At 43.0% G+C, this 17,815-nt stretch overlaps 1 protein-coding gene across 1 annotated transcript in view; it reads right to left on the bottom strand.

The window, feature by feature from the left end:
• The window catches only part of SLC8A1 (solute carrier family 8 member A1), a 344,239-nt gene that overhangs the window by 302,373 nt on the left and 24,051 nt on the right, over positions 1-17,815 (bottom strand). The window contains exon 2 of the mRNA XM_084829117.1: positions 10,379-12,218. Within this exon, the coding sequence (XP_084685243.1) occupies positions 10,379-12,180 (1,802 nt within the window). The 5' untranslated portion in view covers positions 12,181-12,218. The remainder of the gene's footprint in view (positions 1-10,378; positions 12,219-17,815) is intronic.

The following is a 17,815-nucleotide window of genomic DNA, read 5'->3' as shown; positions in this document are numbered from 1 at the left end:
TTCACAGGAGGCCTGCAAATTTCTTACCCAACTATCCAGGTCTCTTGCAGATAATCTAGTATTTTTTTTATCTGTGCATTTATTTACAAGGCCAGAAAATGTGTCCACCTCAGTTAACAAATGCATACAAAGGAATGCATTTGCTACCCCTTATGCCTGGAACTGCCCTGCATCATGCCTCGGTGAAAACTGACCTTATCCAGGAAGCCTTTGGATCATTCTCCTAGTCCCAACTGTAGCTAAGCCAAAGTGTGTGTAATTGAAATAACCACATATCCTTCTTCTGACTTGTAGTCCAAACATCTGGAGGGCACCAGGTTGGGAAAGGCTTGGCTAGGGGCTCTCTGTGTGCACGCAGCCTTTTTGTTAATTATTGTGGATCTCCACTCATTCTTTACCATTTAGATCCTGTATCATATAGATTTCCATGGTGCATTTAAATTTGTCGTCTTTTCTCCATAATGCATCCTAGTGGATGTGTACACAGACCCCGATGAAGCTAATAAGTGGTTTTCACTTGGCTCTCAGAATTATTACACAACTAAGTTCCAAGCTCTCTTAATGAAGCACAGAGATGCAGCTGGCAGTGGGAGACTGCCAACAACAGCTCATTACAAATAAGGAAACACTGGCTTCTCAAGGACAAAGGCCAGGTCAAATCCTAACGGAGATGCAACACAACCACTCATAGTAGACAATACTGGGCTAGATGAACCAGGATAAGGCAGCTTCTGTTTCAATTTGTGTGAAAACAAGAAGTCCAAAGGAAACCTTGATTCTTTATTCATACTTTAAAAAAATAGATTCTATCGGCAACAGACACTGGCTGTTTTACATTTGTATAGGCTTGTTTTTATAAGGGTTGATTATATTATTATTATTGTTGTTATTGTTATTATTACTACTACTACTACTATTTGCAGAGGCTTTTCCTCTGTGCCAATATTCATCTACAGTGCAGTTTAATTTATCCAAATGAATGAATCAATATGCAAAACTTTGGGAAATCATGAATACAGCTTCTTCAATGTCAATTTGTAATGATGCATATGTGTACATATTAATTCCTCCTTCCATGTGTCCACCTGGAAAATCCTGAAGAGGGAACAAGTGGGAACCTTTCTTCTCCTGTGCATTTTTAAGAAGGATCCCTCAGAATCAGGAGAATGGAGCAACATGAAATTAAGAAATTTCACTGGGTTATGTTAGTCCTGGCTTATATTCATAGGTATTAGAGTTAGTTCGTGCTATCTCCTACTTGATGAGACATTCTGTGGAAAACATGCATCTTCTCTACACAATGTATTGTGCCATTCTACATCAACTTTTCCAGCATCAGTGGAGAACACCCTTCTCCAGTAACTTTAACACTACAACAGGAGAAGTTGTGCCTGCCAAAATTCTTCAATACTATGCAACTTTTAAAGACACAAGAATCCCGTCCCATACTGTGTTTGAGAAACTACTCCACAGTTACTCTACGCATCCCATGGGGCTTGGCAAATTATGACCTTTAGGCCACATGGAGACTGCCCAGTGCTGCTACCTGCCCACCCCAACTGCCAGTGTAATTCCTCTCTCCCTCTTCTCAATGTATTTATTATTATTTATTACAACAGAGCGCAACTGACACTTGAGGCAAGGTGAAGTTGGGATGGAAGAGAAATTTTGTCTCCCTTTCTCTTCCACCCATCCTTATGCACCTCTCTTCATCCTGTTCCATTGCTTGAAATGTATTTTGCTGGCATGTGGAGGGGTGTGTGTGAAGCACTATGCTGACAAGAGGTAGTGTCTGGGTGACAGCCTAATGTGCTCACTTATTAGTAGGGCCTTCTCCGTGGTGATGTCCCACTTACTAGGTGATGATCTGCCCACAGCATCCCTGTACAGTCACATAGAAATGGCACATCTGAATTACAGACCCCTCATGTAAAATCCTAGATGTGTAGGTCTAAAGCGGTTAAGTCCCAGATTGTTTCTTCTTCTTCTTCTTCTTCTTTTCATATCCCACCATTTTCCCCCCTCTTGCAAGGAACCCAAGGCGGTTTACATGGTCATGCTCCTCCTCCTCTCCATTTTATCCTCACAACAATCCTGTGAGGTAGTTTAGGCTGAGAGTCAGTGAGTGGCCCAAAGTCACCCAGTGAGCTTCATGACTGAGTGGGGACTAGAACCTGTATCTCCAGAGTCTGAATCCAACACTCTAACCACTACACCACACCGGATCTCTTAATTGTTGTTGTTAACGTCTGAACCAACCCACTGCTTCTGAGCTATCCTGAAGCAATGACAAGGTACACATGCCTGTTGCTAAGCAGCAACCTCATGTATTTTTTTATTATTTATTTATTATTAAATTTATTAATCGCCCATCTGGCTGGTCACCCAGCCACCTGCTCTCCAACCTCATTTTGGCAGTCACAGGACCAAAGCACATAATAGTTCTTTTTTTTTTTTACTCTAGAGTAAGAACAGGAGGGAGGGTAGGGGGGCTTTTACCCCTTCCCTCTCTGTGGCCCTGATCTCGATCAGAGCCCCCACACCTGTAACATATAGTACCAAAACAATCATTATTTGGCAATATATACTGTGGACACAGGGGCTCTGATCAGTATCAGGACCATGGTGGTGTTGGGATTAAAGCTCCCCCCCCCCATGCTAGAGTACTGATCCACATCAGGATTCCTATGCTTACTCTGGAGTAAAAGAAGAAGAAAGTAATGTGTTTTGCGTTACAGTGGTGAAGAGGAAGAATGGGCCCCTTCAGACATTGATGCAGTGATACAAGAAACTACTTCTGCATGATGCAAGCCCTTGCTGAGGGAAGCTTAAACAATCCAGTTTCAGGAAGCGTGTGGGGAGCTTATTCCACCCCCTGCCCTCCCCCCCCCCACCTCTTCCATTTGGGTCTACCAGCAAAACTACTTTCCTCCAGCCAAGGCCCTGCAGCCTCTCTCAAGGCTCCAAAGATGGATTCAGGCCCAATTAATTTAACCCGTTATACATGAGCGATGAAAGAGAACTGCTGCCTGTGTATCAAACCAAAAAAGGAGGGAAAAACATCCCATCTGGCTTTACAGGCCTGCAGTCTTTCTGCAATGATTCTGTTATCAGTCCCTGGCAGAATAAAATACAGCTGCAGCTGTCAAAAGCAATTCTCTTTATTTATATCTTAATTCATTGGAAGAAAACCTGGAATCCTATACAGGGAAATCACATATAGGTTTCTCTAGATGCCAGCTTATTTTAGCCTTAGGTGGCACTTTTTTCCTCTCACGCTGAAAAGCAGGGTTTCCGTTTAAAATGCTGATGCAGAGAAAGTGTTTTTTTGTACATGTACATGGAAAGTGGAAAGGGAAAAATATCTCACCATGTTTAGGATTTTTTTTAAAGCCATATGTATTATCACTGCAAGGTTTAATTGGTTTGATCAGAAGAATAATCAAATGAAGCTTTAGTAAGCTGATTAATTGATGGGGCCAAATTTCAATTAGTGAGACAGAGAACTAGAACATGCTGGCTTATTTTTGAGACTATTTCTGGTCTAGCGAGTTACTCTGACAGGAAATTAAAAAGAAAATATTCATGAAGACCTTGCCTAATTCTAGCAATGTGACAGCTTTTATATGTTATATTGTTATTTTACACTGCCTTCAATATCTCAGAAATGCATTTATATTGAAGTTTTGGTGATATGAAAATTTATTTACATTTAATCACTACATAGTACACACTGACTAAATTGAAATAAAACCCTCGATGACCTCGATATATAGGTTGGAAGGCAGGTGACCTTTCGGACACTGGTGAAAACCTTCCTTCTTACGAAAGCACTGAATATATAATTTTGAGCATGCCATTTTACTCTGTCTCTGGAATACTTTTAAGTATTTTGACAGCTGTTGTAGTTATCATCTTCTGCAGTTTCTGTGCATTTTAATGTTTAGTGGGTTTTGTTTTAAACTCTAAGGATCTAAGGATTTTTAATTGTTAAATTTATGCTTCTGTTGTTATTGTTAGTCAACTTGAGCACCAAGGAGGAAAGGAGGGGAATACATGTTATAAAATCAAATCAAGCAACTAAAGGCACAATCCTATGCATGTTTAGACAGAAAAAAGTCTTACACCTCCTAGCATTCCCCAGCCAGCACAGCTAAACGTGCATAGGATGGATGTCTGAAATCTACATGTCTGAACATGCATAGGATTGTGCCCTAAATATACTTTAAGCAACAGAAAGGCTCGCACACCCCAGCATCACTTGAATTCAAACTGCTACAATGGAGTGACAAACATGAACTATGTTCCCCATCAGTCAGTACAGTGCAGACTTTCCTGGGAGTAAGCTCCACTGAACTAGCTTCTCTGAGTACCTATGTATAGGATTGCACTGCACAAGTTGTTTCTATTAAGTAATAAGGATTGGAGAAGCAATCGTACTGGGGAAATGGAAGCATCAGATAGAAAATGGGAGTTTTTCTACTGTTACACACAAGAAAGAAGAAAAAGAGAAACTAGAGAGGTCTTTCTTACTTTAGTAATAGCACAGGTTTGTCTGATTACTGAAAGGCATACACAAAATTGGTGGTGTGAGAAAGATGCACCAGGTGGTCCTATTTATTTTACTTTATAATTCAAAGAACAAAGGTCACTCTTTGAAATTTTATGGGTGGGACAAATTTAATGTTGACATAGGGGTGAAAAAAGTAGATATTGAGCCAAAGGGCTTAGTAAGAATTTTTAAAAGTATGTTTATAAGGATAGAAATGTTGGCCCAATTCAACGAAAGTCAATCATACTTATGTCCCATTGAAGTCCATGGGGCTTAAGTCAGTAGCAACTAACTGGACATATGTGTGACTAATTTTAGTTGGATCAGAACCATTATCTGCAATTATATTATTTAATATACAAATATATTAAGGATTTGAGTGCTTCTTTATTAACTTAAAACAGAGTTCCCTTGCTCCAATTCTCCAATCGCCCACATTCCACAATGGTTGTTTTTAATTGCCTTTTTTTGTTTTGCCTGTATAAGAGATGTTCTACATTTCTTACAAAATTACACTGTTCATCTTTTCCTGGACCATACCACACTGAAAATGAGGGAAATTTTCCCCACAGAAAGAAACAACTCTGCAGACAGGAAATTAGGATTAGGGAGGAGGCTTATCTGCAGCAGGTAAATGTCTGTTAGACCCAGCATCAGGGTGGTCCTACTTTACAGAGGACAGTCCTCTGTTTCAAGGTGCCCTCTTTCCTAATTATGCCTAATGTGGAATAAATCGCTGGGCCCAGATGGTAGCCATTCTAGACAGAACCCCTGCTACAGTACAACAAACCTTGCACTTTTAGTTCAGTTCCGTTTGGAACACCAAGCTGCTACAGAAAAAAACTTGTTTATAAGGAATTAAAAAGGATATACAACCTAGGGTATAAAATGAGAAAATTCTAGATAAGAATTACTACTAATCAAATCAATATTGTAAGATATTGTTGATCTGGATGGAGGTATGCAACCAGTTTTGGACAAGGTTGAACTGCCCCTGAAACGCCAGATATGCAGTCTGGGGGTTCTCCTGGACTTGGCGCTATCTAACATAAAAACATAAGAAGAGCCATGCTGGGTCAGACCAAGGGTCCACCTAGTCCAGCATTCTGTTGTACCATAGGGCTAGAGAATGGTCAATGTAACACCTATTTTTAAAAAGGCATCTGGGGGGATGCAGGAAATTACAGGACGGTTAGCTTAACTGAATGTTCCCAGTAAATTGGTGAAAAGAATAAAAGAAGGGCAAGCTCTGCAGTAAAAGAATCAACATGGCTCCCACAAAGGTAAGTCCTTGGTCTGATCCAGCATGGCCCTTCTCATGCTCTTATGTTCTCCTACCCCCATTTCCAAAGCAGTTTTGCACTTTTTTAAATTAATAAGGGATGAATGAGCAGATAAACTCACGAACCTTCAGGTAGCACTTTTAACAAGAAAAGAAGGGAACAGCCCACCTCAAGTATTAGTGGGCAGCAAGACAGATGGCTGGGAATTAAGCTGGAATGCACACATCTGTCAAGTTGTATGTGTGGAGTGTCCATGTAAAGCAACAGCTTTACTTTACTCTGAAGTGGTTTGATGCACGTTGGAAAAGAAAGCACCACAAAATGTACTGTGATGGATGGGGAAGCCTCTGTGGACATGATGAGCCAACTTTGCTTCAGATAATTGGACCCTGAGGAAATGCATGTTAGAGACTAAAGAGGATCATTTTCAGACGAACTGAGCACCCGTAAGTCCTACTAATTTTTAACCGAGAGTTCTTGGCTCACAGCACCTCTAAATATTAGACCACAGCTCTTAACAGTAGACCTCTGAGTGCTGGTTTTTGTTTTAACAACTTCGCTCACTGCCCAATCTGAGCTGACTGTGTTGCTGTGATGTTCATCTTTTAGAAAAGGCTTCTTATCATGGCTACAATCTTAAACCAATCAATAAAATATGAAGTATCACTGTTGCAGCAGCATCAAAACCTTTTACAAGAGCATCAGAAGAACCTACTACTTTTACCCACGTGTGAGTGTGTGTGTGTGTGTGTGTGTGTGTGTGTAAAAACCAAGAGATGTTGCAATCGGATCTCCACAAACTACTCTGTGGTTATAATATTCTATATGGTTCTAAAATTAGCCATGCCAGTGTGACATCATAGCAAATGAGCTGACCCAGTGAACAGGCTTCAGGCATATAATCTCTGTATAGTCCTCTGAAAATAATGATTTGCTGGTCAGGCAAAAATTTTAAAACGGTTACCTAATGCTGGGAAACCAAGTACAATGTATGCTGAATTAATTCTCAAGAGTTTGAGGCCAAAACTAGATTTAATGGTAGCAGATACGTGCTCCTTTTCATGTATCTGCTCCACACATAAAACAGCAGGTGGCCATGGGTCTTGGGGTAATTCCAAGCATAAGACTCAGTGGGAAAACATGGTTACGAGTGGAAGGTGATATATGGACCCCCTGTACAATTCTGTGAATCAGGCAGGCCACTGACACAATAAAAGCTTAGTCTGGAAGCTTCCTTACTTTAACAGTAAAAGAAATCTGCCAGAGAAGGATGCTGAATCTTCCTGTCCCATGCCTTAAAAAGGTAAAGGTGTCCCCAACCAGTCGTGTCCGACTCTAGGGTGTGGTGCTCATCTCCATTTCTAAGCTGAAGAGCCAGCGCTGTCCGAAGATGCTTCCGTGGTCATGTGGCCGGCATGACTGAACACCGAGGTGCACGGAACGCTGTTACCTTTTTACTTTTCCTGCTGAAGCGGTACCTATTTATCTACTTGCAATTTCTTGCTTTCAAACTGCTAGGTTGGCAGAAGCTGGGACTGAAGACGGGAGCTCACTCCGTCACACGGCACTCGGGTCTCGAACTGCTGTCCTGCTGACCTTCCCATCTGCAGTTTGGCATCTTAACCACTAAGCCACCGCGGCCCTGTCCCATGCCTTACCTCCTCTCAATCTACTGCCCCAGGTACTTTTCACTATTCCCAGTTAATTTTCCGTATCAAAGCCAAGAAGGAAGGAAAATATTTGGAGCAATTGACTGCAGGGACATAAGGCATGGTGGGGGGAATTCACTGCCCCTCACCTATCCACTCCTTTTACTGTTAAGACCCCATCCCATCTCTACTTTATATGAGAATGGAGCGGACACATGAATAATGCTGTAGCTGAGGAAAGGCCAAAGCTCAGCGCTTCTCAAGCAGAAGGTCCCGGGTTCAATCCTTGGCATTTCCAGGTGGGACCGGGAAAGACTCGTCTGAAACCCCAGAGAGCTGCAGCCAGTCCCTGTAGAGAGTAATGAACTCTATGAATCAATGGTCTGACTCAGTGTAAGACAGCTCCCTATGCTCCCGTCATGTCCAATTCTGCCCTTAGAAGCACTGCAACCAGAGACATACATTTCATACAGACTAGGTAGCCTGAATCCATCCCAGCACAAGTAAGAATACTCTCAAAATGGCCCGCTATCCGGTATCATTTTGCTCCCCACTTTCCCACCCCAAGTAAAATGTTACGCCTACTCTAAAAAGCTAACCTCATTGTGACTTCTACTATGGGTGTAATCCACCATTCCTTTAAAGCAGGGATGGGGATCATGTGACCCTCTAGATATTGTCTGACTGCAGCTCTCATCATTCCCACCATTGGCTATGTTAGCTAGGGCTGATGCAGTCCAACAACATCTGGAGGGCCACACATTCCACACCCCTGCTTTAAAGCCAGCAGCACATCTCCCATAAAATTCTGACACATTATGTTGATGATGTTCTTTTCCAAAAGAAAAAGAATATATGTTGTTTTCCTCATTTCAACCTTTTAGAATGAGGAAAAAACTGCACAAAAGCAAGGTGGTTGGGGAAAAGGGGTTGGGGCCAGGGGAAGGGGTGTGGCCCTCTGGGATACCCCAGAATGGGACCCCAGGCAGGCCAGATTTGGCCCTTGGTTCAATACCCCTGTTCTACATACACTCAAGCCCTTTGCACTCATACCTCAACATCTGTACTGAGTTGAGGGGCACAGAATTGTTTAAATGGGGCATATACGTGTTAAGATCATGTTGGACTCTAAGCCAGTTGTTCCCATTTCAATGTGTGGCAGCACAGTGAGTCCAGGTATCGGATCAGTACACCTTGGAGGTGGAGAAGGGGCAGATGAAATTTCACTTCTCTGCTGCTCATAATCTCTAAACGTTTTGAACCTAGGGCTTCACTCCTCCATATTCCAACAATACCAACTTAATCAGAATTATCCATCACAGCCCACTGTTGCCAATGGAGATAAAAGTCATCAACATTGATGGGCGGCCCTTCAAATTGCTTATAACGGAAACCAAACTTAGCCTATAGTTTTTTGGGTTTTTTAATCAGCTTATTTGGGTCAAGCTTTTGAACAATATGCAAATACTGAACACCAAGGAAATTCCCCTTTCATCTCATGGGTTGGCACTCCAACCCCCCCTCCCATCCCTGAAGGATTTCTCAAAAAGGATTTCACTTCCTTATCATCACCACCACTTCTGCAATCTTTTGCCCTATACATTCATTTTATGTACAACAAGATGCAAATTCATAATGCGAATGCATAAAGTCACAATATTTAATAAGCAATCAACGTGATCCAGATTCTATGCCCAGAGATATGCAATGTGCACTATAAATCACAAGGGTTTTGTCTTAGGAATAGCATCTTTGCTTTATGAAGGCCTACAACTCAGTGTGGGCTTGTGGGCCTTTCCACTCACAAGGAAGAGTAGGATACAATATCATTTGGGCAGAGGGCATAAAGAGAGAGCATAAAGAGAGCTTTAGCTATTGGGCAGTATAGAAATGTAATAAATAATAATAAATAATAATAATGCAGCCTATTAGCAGATTAAAAATTGTGCATCTGAAGAGTTCTGTTACTTACCTTCTCTGCATTATATGATTACATCAACTAGCCTTTCCCCACTTGATGCCCTCCAGATAGGTTGGGCTACAACTCCCATTCTCCCCAGCCAGCTAGGGAGTTGTAGTCCAACACATCTGTAGGGCACCAGTTTGGGGAAGACTAACACAGACAAAGGCAGTAGCTAAGTGTGTGTGTGTGTGTGTGTGTGTGTGTGTAAAGAGGGGATCATTCGTAGTTGCCTGAAAATGCTTATCAGCAATGTTTCCTTTCTAACTGCTTTCCCATTTGTAAACTGTCAAACCTGGCTGCCTTGCCTAATTGGACTTTCCCCCACATGGTAACATTAACTTGAAAGCGCAGAGTGTAAATATTTCATGATGTCACAGAGGCTACCAACAACCCTCTCGGAACTTGCAACCAAACTGTGTTTATTAGTCACAGGCTGCTTTTTGTAAAATGAACAGAAGCGCCATCCCAGTAAAGCTCTTAAAAAACAAGCCATTCCTGGCTACATGATAAGCACAAGACGCAAGTGTGCTTAGAAAAGGATACCACAAATGCCACATAGGATTTACCTTGTGCTGTTCTGTGCCACTGGAATACTTGAAAGGGTAACAACTTTCACTGTGCCCATGTGGGCTTTCAATGCAACATGTGCTATTGTTCACATATGCACCTCCAAATTACACTCCTTTCTGACAGCACTCTCTCATGTACACACAGCTCCTGTGACTTCTGCATGCGTTTGCCACAATCAGACACACTCAGCACCTAAGGTTACATGGTTGCTACTATGTTTTGAGGCTTATGTCACCGTACAAGAGCATCCAACATTTGATACAACATGAATAATAAAAGGCTTTGAATATAATATTTTACCAGATAAGTTTGTAAATATGTTCACACTGTTGACGAGCCACAAAGGTTAAATAGTACTCACACAATCTCGTCGTTCTGAAACTCCAGTTCTCCACAAGTATCTTCAAAGTCCTCTCCACCCCCTTTGGCTGTGCCTTCAATGGTTTTGTAGGGCACAATAACATTTCCTCGAGCTCCAGATGTCCGCAGCACTCTCACTTCCATGGTTCCCACACTCTCACTCACGTGAGTAACAGGCTCCTCGAAGGTAAAAATGCCAGCATGGTCGTCATCAAAGATAGTGACAGTGGCAGTAGCAGGTGAACCCAGGCAAGCCACGGTTGCAGCAACATGATTGGCCTCTAGAACACCTTCTTCTGGCTCCTCAGAGGACACTTTCACATTACTGAGGTGAACAAGGAAATTCTCATCTTCCTCAAATATATCATCATCAATTATGCCAACCCTTATTTCTTTCTGCATCTCACCTGGCTTAAATATCACAGTCCCTTCGGTGAACTCATAGTCAGAACCCGCATTGGCTGTACCGTCTTCTGTTCTGAAGTCAACTGAGATGGTTTTTGTCAAGTCACCACCTCGGCGGGCAATAGTTAGGGCTACCGTGCCGCAGTTCTCAAGGCACTGGTAGGTGCTCTGCTCAAAATAGACCTTACTGACAGGGTCATTGTCTGCCACTTCACAGTTGACCTCATGCATGCTGACAGCTTTCCTTGCTTGGTCAGCTGCGTGTCTTTTCAAAATATTGCCAGCTCCAGTCATTAGCCGAGTGGCCTGGATGCGGTAAAAGGCTCGGCTCTTTTGTTGCTGGCTCAGAACTTGATAGTTAGCTAATTCTATCAGCTGTTCGATTTCTTTATCTGGATGCTTCTGTTTCAGCTCTTTAAGGATCCTGGCCATTTCTCTCCTCACTTCCTCATCATCTTGATCCTTCTCATCCACCTCTAGGACTAGAGTGCCATCTAAAAAACTTTCAACGTGGGAATTAACTACCTTCCCATCCATTTCAATGTCAGCTTTGGATGGCGGTCCTTCACCTTCATGTTCAATTATCATGCCCCTCTGTTTGCCAGCCCTGTACTTCTTGTAGACATACTTGTAGAACAAAAGCCTTCTGTCAGCAACCCACGCAAAGACCACACAGATAGGGAAAAAGAAGAAAGTGAGCAAGCCTTCCCAGACCTCTACTGTCCCGGGCGATATGACTGACAAAATTAGGTATAGCCAAGTGTAGGCAAAGATGCTCCAAGCTGCAGTGACAAAAAACACTCGAAGATGCTTAATCTTCCTGATTTCCCCATCAGGAACAACATAAACACAAAGTGCTATGATGACAAACATGTTGAACGCAGCACTTCCTACAATGGTGCTCGGCCCTAGGTCCCCTGCTTCGAAGCCATGACCACACACTTCAATGACAGAAAGAAGGATCTCAGGTGCAGAAGAGCCCAAAGCCATCAGTGTTAAATTGGAAACAGTCTCATTCCAAACTCTCACTGTTGTCTTGCTGGTTTCACCGTTGGGTTTCTTGATTGTGATCTCTCTCTCTTGGGATGTAATAACTTCTATGGATGACATGAAGCGGTCCGCTATAATTGACACTCCCAGAAACATGTAGACCATGGCCACAAAGTATACAGTAGCTCTTGCTATTTTATCACCAAATGAAGGATCTTGAGGTTCCCAGATTGGTAAAATCACACCTTTCTTACAGATATAGGAACCAGTACATTCTTCTCCAGTTTTATTGATAACTTCAGTCTGATGTTCTGAGTGTACTTTGTCCATGTGCAATAGCAAGAGTACAACAACACTTACAAGATGAAGACCACCAGGAAAAGCAGTTGGATTCTTTAATCCCATCATGACTGCTTCGTTGGACCAATTTCCAAATGTTTTCTAACCTGCAGAATACAAAAGTGTAAAAACATGTTACCCAAGTCAGCAGTGTCTTTCTGTAAGACCCACAGATTTATAGCAGCTTCTAAAACCCATTTACAAAAAAAAAATAAAAATGGTCCATCAAGTCATTCTTGAATTGGTTACACTCATTTCCTGAAATCTGCACATCTGCAGTCAGCTAGTGATTTCCAGTTCAATGTGCATTCAAATGAAAATCACTGAAATAAATAGCATAAACCAGAACTAGAGATCAAATCGCCAACATTCGCTGCATCATGGAGAAAGCAAGAGAATTCCAGAAAAACGTCTATTTCTGCTTCATTGACTACGCTAAAGCCTTTGATTGTGTGGATCACAACAAACTGTGGCAAATTCTGAAAGTGATGGGAGTACCAGACCACCTTACCTGTCTCCTGAGAAACCTGTACGAGGGTCAAGAAGCAACAGTCAGAACCAGACATGGAACAACCGATTGGTTCAAAATTGGGAAAGGAGTACGACAAGGCTGCATATTGTCACCCTGCTTATTTAACTTATATGCAGAGTACATCATGAGAAATGCCGGGTTGGATGAATCAGAGGTCGGAATTAAGATTGCTGGGAGAATTATCAACAACCTCCGATATGCAGACGATACCACCCTAATGGCAGAAAGCGAAGAGGATCTCAAGAGCCTCTTGTTGAGGGTGAAAGAGGAGAGTGCAAAAGCTGGGTTGAAACTCAACATTAAAAAAACTAAGATCATGGCATCTGGCCCCATCACTTCCTGGCATATAGAAGGGGAAGAAATGGAAGCAGTGACAGATTTTACTTTCTTGGGCTCCAAGATCACCGCAGACGGTGACTGTAGCCATGAAATTAAAAGACGCTTGCTCCTTGGGAGGAAAGCTATGGCCAACCTAGACAGCATAGTCAGAAGCAGAGACATCACCTTGCCGACAAAGGTCCGTCTAATCAAAGCTATGGTTTTCCCAGTAGTAATGTATGGCTGTGAGAGCTGGACTATAAGGAAGGCTGAGCGCCGAAGAATTGATGCATTCGAACTGTGGTGCTGGAGAAGACTCTTACGAGTCCCCTGGACTGCAAGGAGGTCAAATCAGTCCATCCTAAAGGAAATCAACCCTGAGTGCTCATTGGAAGGACAGATAATGAAGACTAAGCTCCAATATTTTGGCCACCTAATGCGAAGAGAAAACTCCCTGGAAAAGACCCTGATGCTGGGAAAGACTGAAGGCAAAAGGAGAAGGGGACGGCAGAGGATGAGATGGCTAGATAGCATCACGGATGCAATGAATATGAACTTGAGCACGCTCCGGGAGAGAGCGCAGGACAGGAAGGCCTGGCGTGCTATGGTCCATGGGGTCACGAAGAGTCGGACACGACTGAACGACTGAACAACAACAACAACATTCTGAATTAACATTAACTTTTAAAGGCACAAGTAGATCTTTCTGAAGTCACATCTTTTTCTTTTTTGATAAAACAAACATAGTAAAATCTGCTATATTTTTTTCTAAGTGTCAAATAAAAAATATTAGCAACATTCTAAATCTGAGTAAAAATAATAGTGATAGGCATGTTTACAAACATGGCTATGGGAGAGCTTCGACTATGGGGTGGTATAGAAATGTAATAAATAATAATAATAATCTATAATACAAAAGATACCACATAAAATAAACAAAAAACCAAATAAATAAATGTCACCAAGGTGCCTACCCACACACCTGTATCTGCATGTCATTGTGGGTTGAACAATAGGTCTCAGAAAGCTACTCACCAGAAGGAACTACGTGGGAGACTGAGCATGTCATACAGAACGTAAGAAGAGCCCTGCGAGATCGGACCCATCTAGTCCACCATCCTGTTTCCCACAGCGACCAACCAGAGGCTTTCGGGAAGCCCACAAGTAGGAAATGCATACCATGCCCCTTTCCCAAAGTTGTTGCCCAGCAACTCGTATTCTGGCACTCCAACACCTCCAATACTGGCAGAAGTGTATAGCCATTATGACTAGTAGCCACTGATAGCCTTATTCTCTATAAATGTGTCGAATTCCCTTTTAAAGCTACATCTTGTGGTTGCAAATTTTACAGTTTAACTATGCCCTGTGTGGAGAACTTCCTTTTATCTGTCCTCTCCCACCATTCAGCTTCATTGGAGGACACTGGATTTTAGTATTATGAGAGAGGGAAAAAAAATTCTCTCTATTTTCTCCACACCATGCATAATTGTATAAACCTCTATCATGTCCCCTCCCCTTACCCACCTTCTTTCCAACCTAAAAAGAACTAGATGTTGTAAACTTTCCTCATAGGGGAGCTTGCCCCAGCCCCTTGATAATTTTGGTTGCCTTTTCTGTGCCTTTTCCAGTTCTACAGTATCCTTTTTGAGATGCAACAACCAAAGCTTATGTAGTATTCTAAGTGTGGTTGCACCACAGATTTGTATTAATGCACAATATTGGAAGTTTTATTTCTGATCTCTTTAATGATCCCTAGCATGAAATTCAACTTTTTCACAGCTGCTGCACACTAGGCCAACATTTTCATTAAGCTATCAACCACAACCCAACATCCCTTTCCTGGTCTATCACTGTAAGTTCAGCCCCCACTAGTGTACATGTGAAGTTAGGATATTTTGCCCCAATTGTGCATCACTTTTAGGGATGGCGGAGAATTTCTCCCAGAAACTTCGGGGGGCCGAGCGCCAACGTGTTCGGCCCCCCGAAGAAGTTTCGGGGAGAAATTCTCCGCACCCCCCGCACCCCCCCCCAGGACGGGACTTACCTTTCCCGAATGTCCCTCCCGGCGGCGGGTCCTGGCGGCGGTTCGTCGGGTCTTCGTCAGGGGCGGGGGCGGCAGCCGGTCTTTCGACCGGCTGCCGCCGCCGCCATTCCAATAAAAGTAAAAAAAAAAACAACGCCCCCGTGATAGGCTACGTGACGATTAACGTAGCCTATCACGGCTAGATTTGCAAAGTCAGCCATGATAGGCTACGTAAATCGTCACGTAGCCTATCTCAGGTGACTTAAAAAAAAAAAAAAAGCGCGTACGGCTAATGGCAGCCCCCATAGGGAGCCGCCATTCACGTTCCTTATTTGGTCGCCGTAGTCTACGTAAAGACTACGGCAACCAAATAAGGAACGCGAATGGCGGCTCCCTATGGGGGCCGCCATTTGCGTACGCGCTTTTTTTTTTTTAAGTCACCCGTGATAGGCTACGTGATGATTTACGTAGCCTATCACGGCTGACTTTGCAGATCTAGCCGTGATAGGGTACGTTAATCGTCACGTAGCCTATCACGGGGGCGTTTTGTTTTTTGTTTTTACTTTTTATTTCGCGGCCGCGCGAGGCGAGGCGAGCCGCCTCCTCCCCGGCCTGAATTTCAGTCGGGCGAGGCGGGAAGCCTCCCCCCCAGCCTGAATTTCGGCCAGGCAAGGTGGGAAGCCTCCCCCCCCCGGCCTGAACTTCGGGGGGAGAGCAGCGAAGCGCCTCCCCCCCACCGCGAAAAGCTGCGAGACCAGGTAAGTGGCTTTCGTGCACTCCTAATCACTTTACACTCGCTTACATTGAACTGCATTTGCCATGTTAATCCCCATTCTCCCAATCTGAAGAGATAACTTCAGAGCCCTTTGCTGTGCCTTTTTGTTTTAACAACCATAAATCATTTGGGGGCATCAGCAAACCCGGCTCACTCTTAACTCTAGGTCATTTATGAACAGTTAGAAAACACTCATCCCAATACAAATCATTGGGGGACACCACTTCTTTCATTCCTCCATTGTGACAACTGTCAATTTCTTCCTACTGTCTGCTACCCATTCTTTAACCAATCACCAATTCATAAGAGGAGTCTTATCCCGTGATTGCTAAGTTTGCTCAGGAGTCTTTGATGAGGGACTGTCAAAAGCTTTTTGAAAGTCTGGGTAAACAGTGTTTACCAGATCACCCTGTCCACATGCTTATTAACACTCTCCAAGAACTCAAAAAGGTCAGTGACTTAGCTGTACAGAAACCATGCTGATTCTTCTTCAGTAAGACTTGTTCTTCTTGCCCTATCAACTTTCAATGGTACTTTCTGTCCCTACCGTGGTGACCAAGGCTAACAAGTAATCAAAAGTTTGATTCTGGAGAGGAACCCTGAGAAACAGCTACCACAACCAAGGAAGGCAGCAGGCACACACAAAAGAAAAGAAAAAGATTGTCTGGCTAGGGCATGCTGGGAATTGTAACACTTTTTTTTCTGTGTAAACATTCATAGGATTGCAGCCTAAGCTGACAACAAAAACTGTTTAAAAAGCCTGGGAAAACAAAGAAGTGTTCTCCTGGTGCCAGAAATAAATCAAAGAAGGTGCCAGGTGAGCATCTCTGAGGAGGGCAGGCCCAGTATCAGCACCCAGCATGATTAGGCAAACAGCAGGACCCATGAAGCCAGGATTCTTTACAAAAACAAAGTATTTTTTTTTAAAATGTCAAGGACCTGGCACTTTCAGCACCAGCCAGGCAGTTCCAGAACTGTCTTTACAAATGCTTTTGGTCCCTGCCCCCAACGTACATCAAGGCCCAGAGGCATTTGAAGAAAGAAGATGGTAGCCACTACAAAGCCATCTGGGCTGGCAAAGCTTTTCAAAGCAAGGGGTCTTTGAAAGGAAAGAGAAAATGTGCATGGAAAGAGACAGAATTCAAAACAGGCTGGCATGGCTTTTCTTTTCAAGGACCCTGTGCTGAAAGGAGAAGTGGCCCTGCAGCAGCCTCTCTCTGCTGCTGCTGCCTGCCCCACCCCACCATCTGGAAAGATCACTGGGGATTGACTGTCATGGAGGTGCACTGGGGGATGAGACAGATGGATTGCCAGAGGTTGCGGGGGGGGCATTGCCCAGGACTCCCTAAAACCGGACATCAGGCCTGGGGGACGGCATTCTGGAGTTGGGGCTCCTCCACCAAAAAGGTTCTATCTCCCATAGCCACTTGCAGCAGAAAATGGAGTTGGCTAAGTAATTTATCTGACTCGTGGTTATGCACACTTAGCACCAGCCTACTACTGTCTGGGATGCCCGAGTCAAATTTGGACCAGGTTATTACTACTGATTAACAGCCCAATCCTATGCATTTTTACTCAGAAATAATTTCCAGTATATCCAGTGGGTTTCCTCCCTAGTATGTTTATGACCACAGCATGGATTTTGTTAACATCAACGGATATGGTATCTCTTAGGATACATTTCTTTATCCATTAATCTCATCTTGTAAAACAGATTCCTTCCCACCCCATCCTTCCATCTATGTGCATAAAATATCCAACACCTACTTCATGCATCTGACAAATTTGCTTCTTGTCTGCTAAGACTCATGTCACAGAACCGTGGCAGAGGTCATGTGGTTTAAGCAGTTTTCTCCATGACTTCTTTCCTTTTGAGTTTAATACTTTAGTTAGTTCTATCTATTTACAGTATGTCACTTTTCTATTGAAATACCAAAGGTATTACATTCATCATAAAAACAATAAAAAGAAGGAAAAGAAACATAAAGAACAGCAGAAATTTTAGGAAATGGTCTAAAAAATAGATTTTAAAAACCACAGAAAACAGGTCAATAAA

This window comes from Heloderma suspectum, chromosome 1 (assembly GCF_057233095.1).
Source record: "Heloderma suspectum isolate Gila_16-S chromosome 1, 16-S_ref, whole genome shotgun sequence".
In the NCBI taxonomy this organism is placed as follows: Eukaryota; Metazoa; Chordata; class Lepidosauria; order Squamata; family Helodermatidae; genus Heloderma; species Heloderma suspectum.
This window is presented reverse-complemented; position numbering and strand designations above follow the sequence as displayed.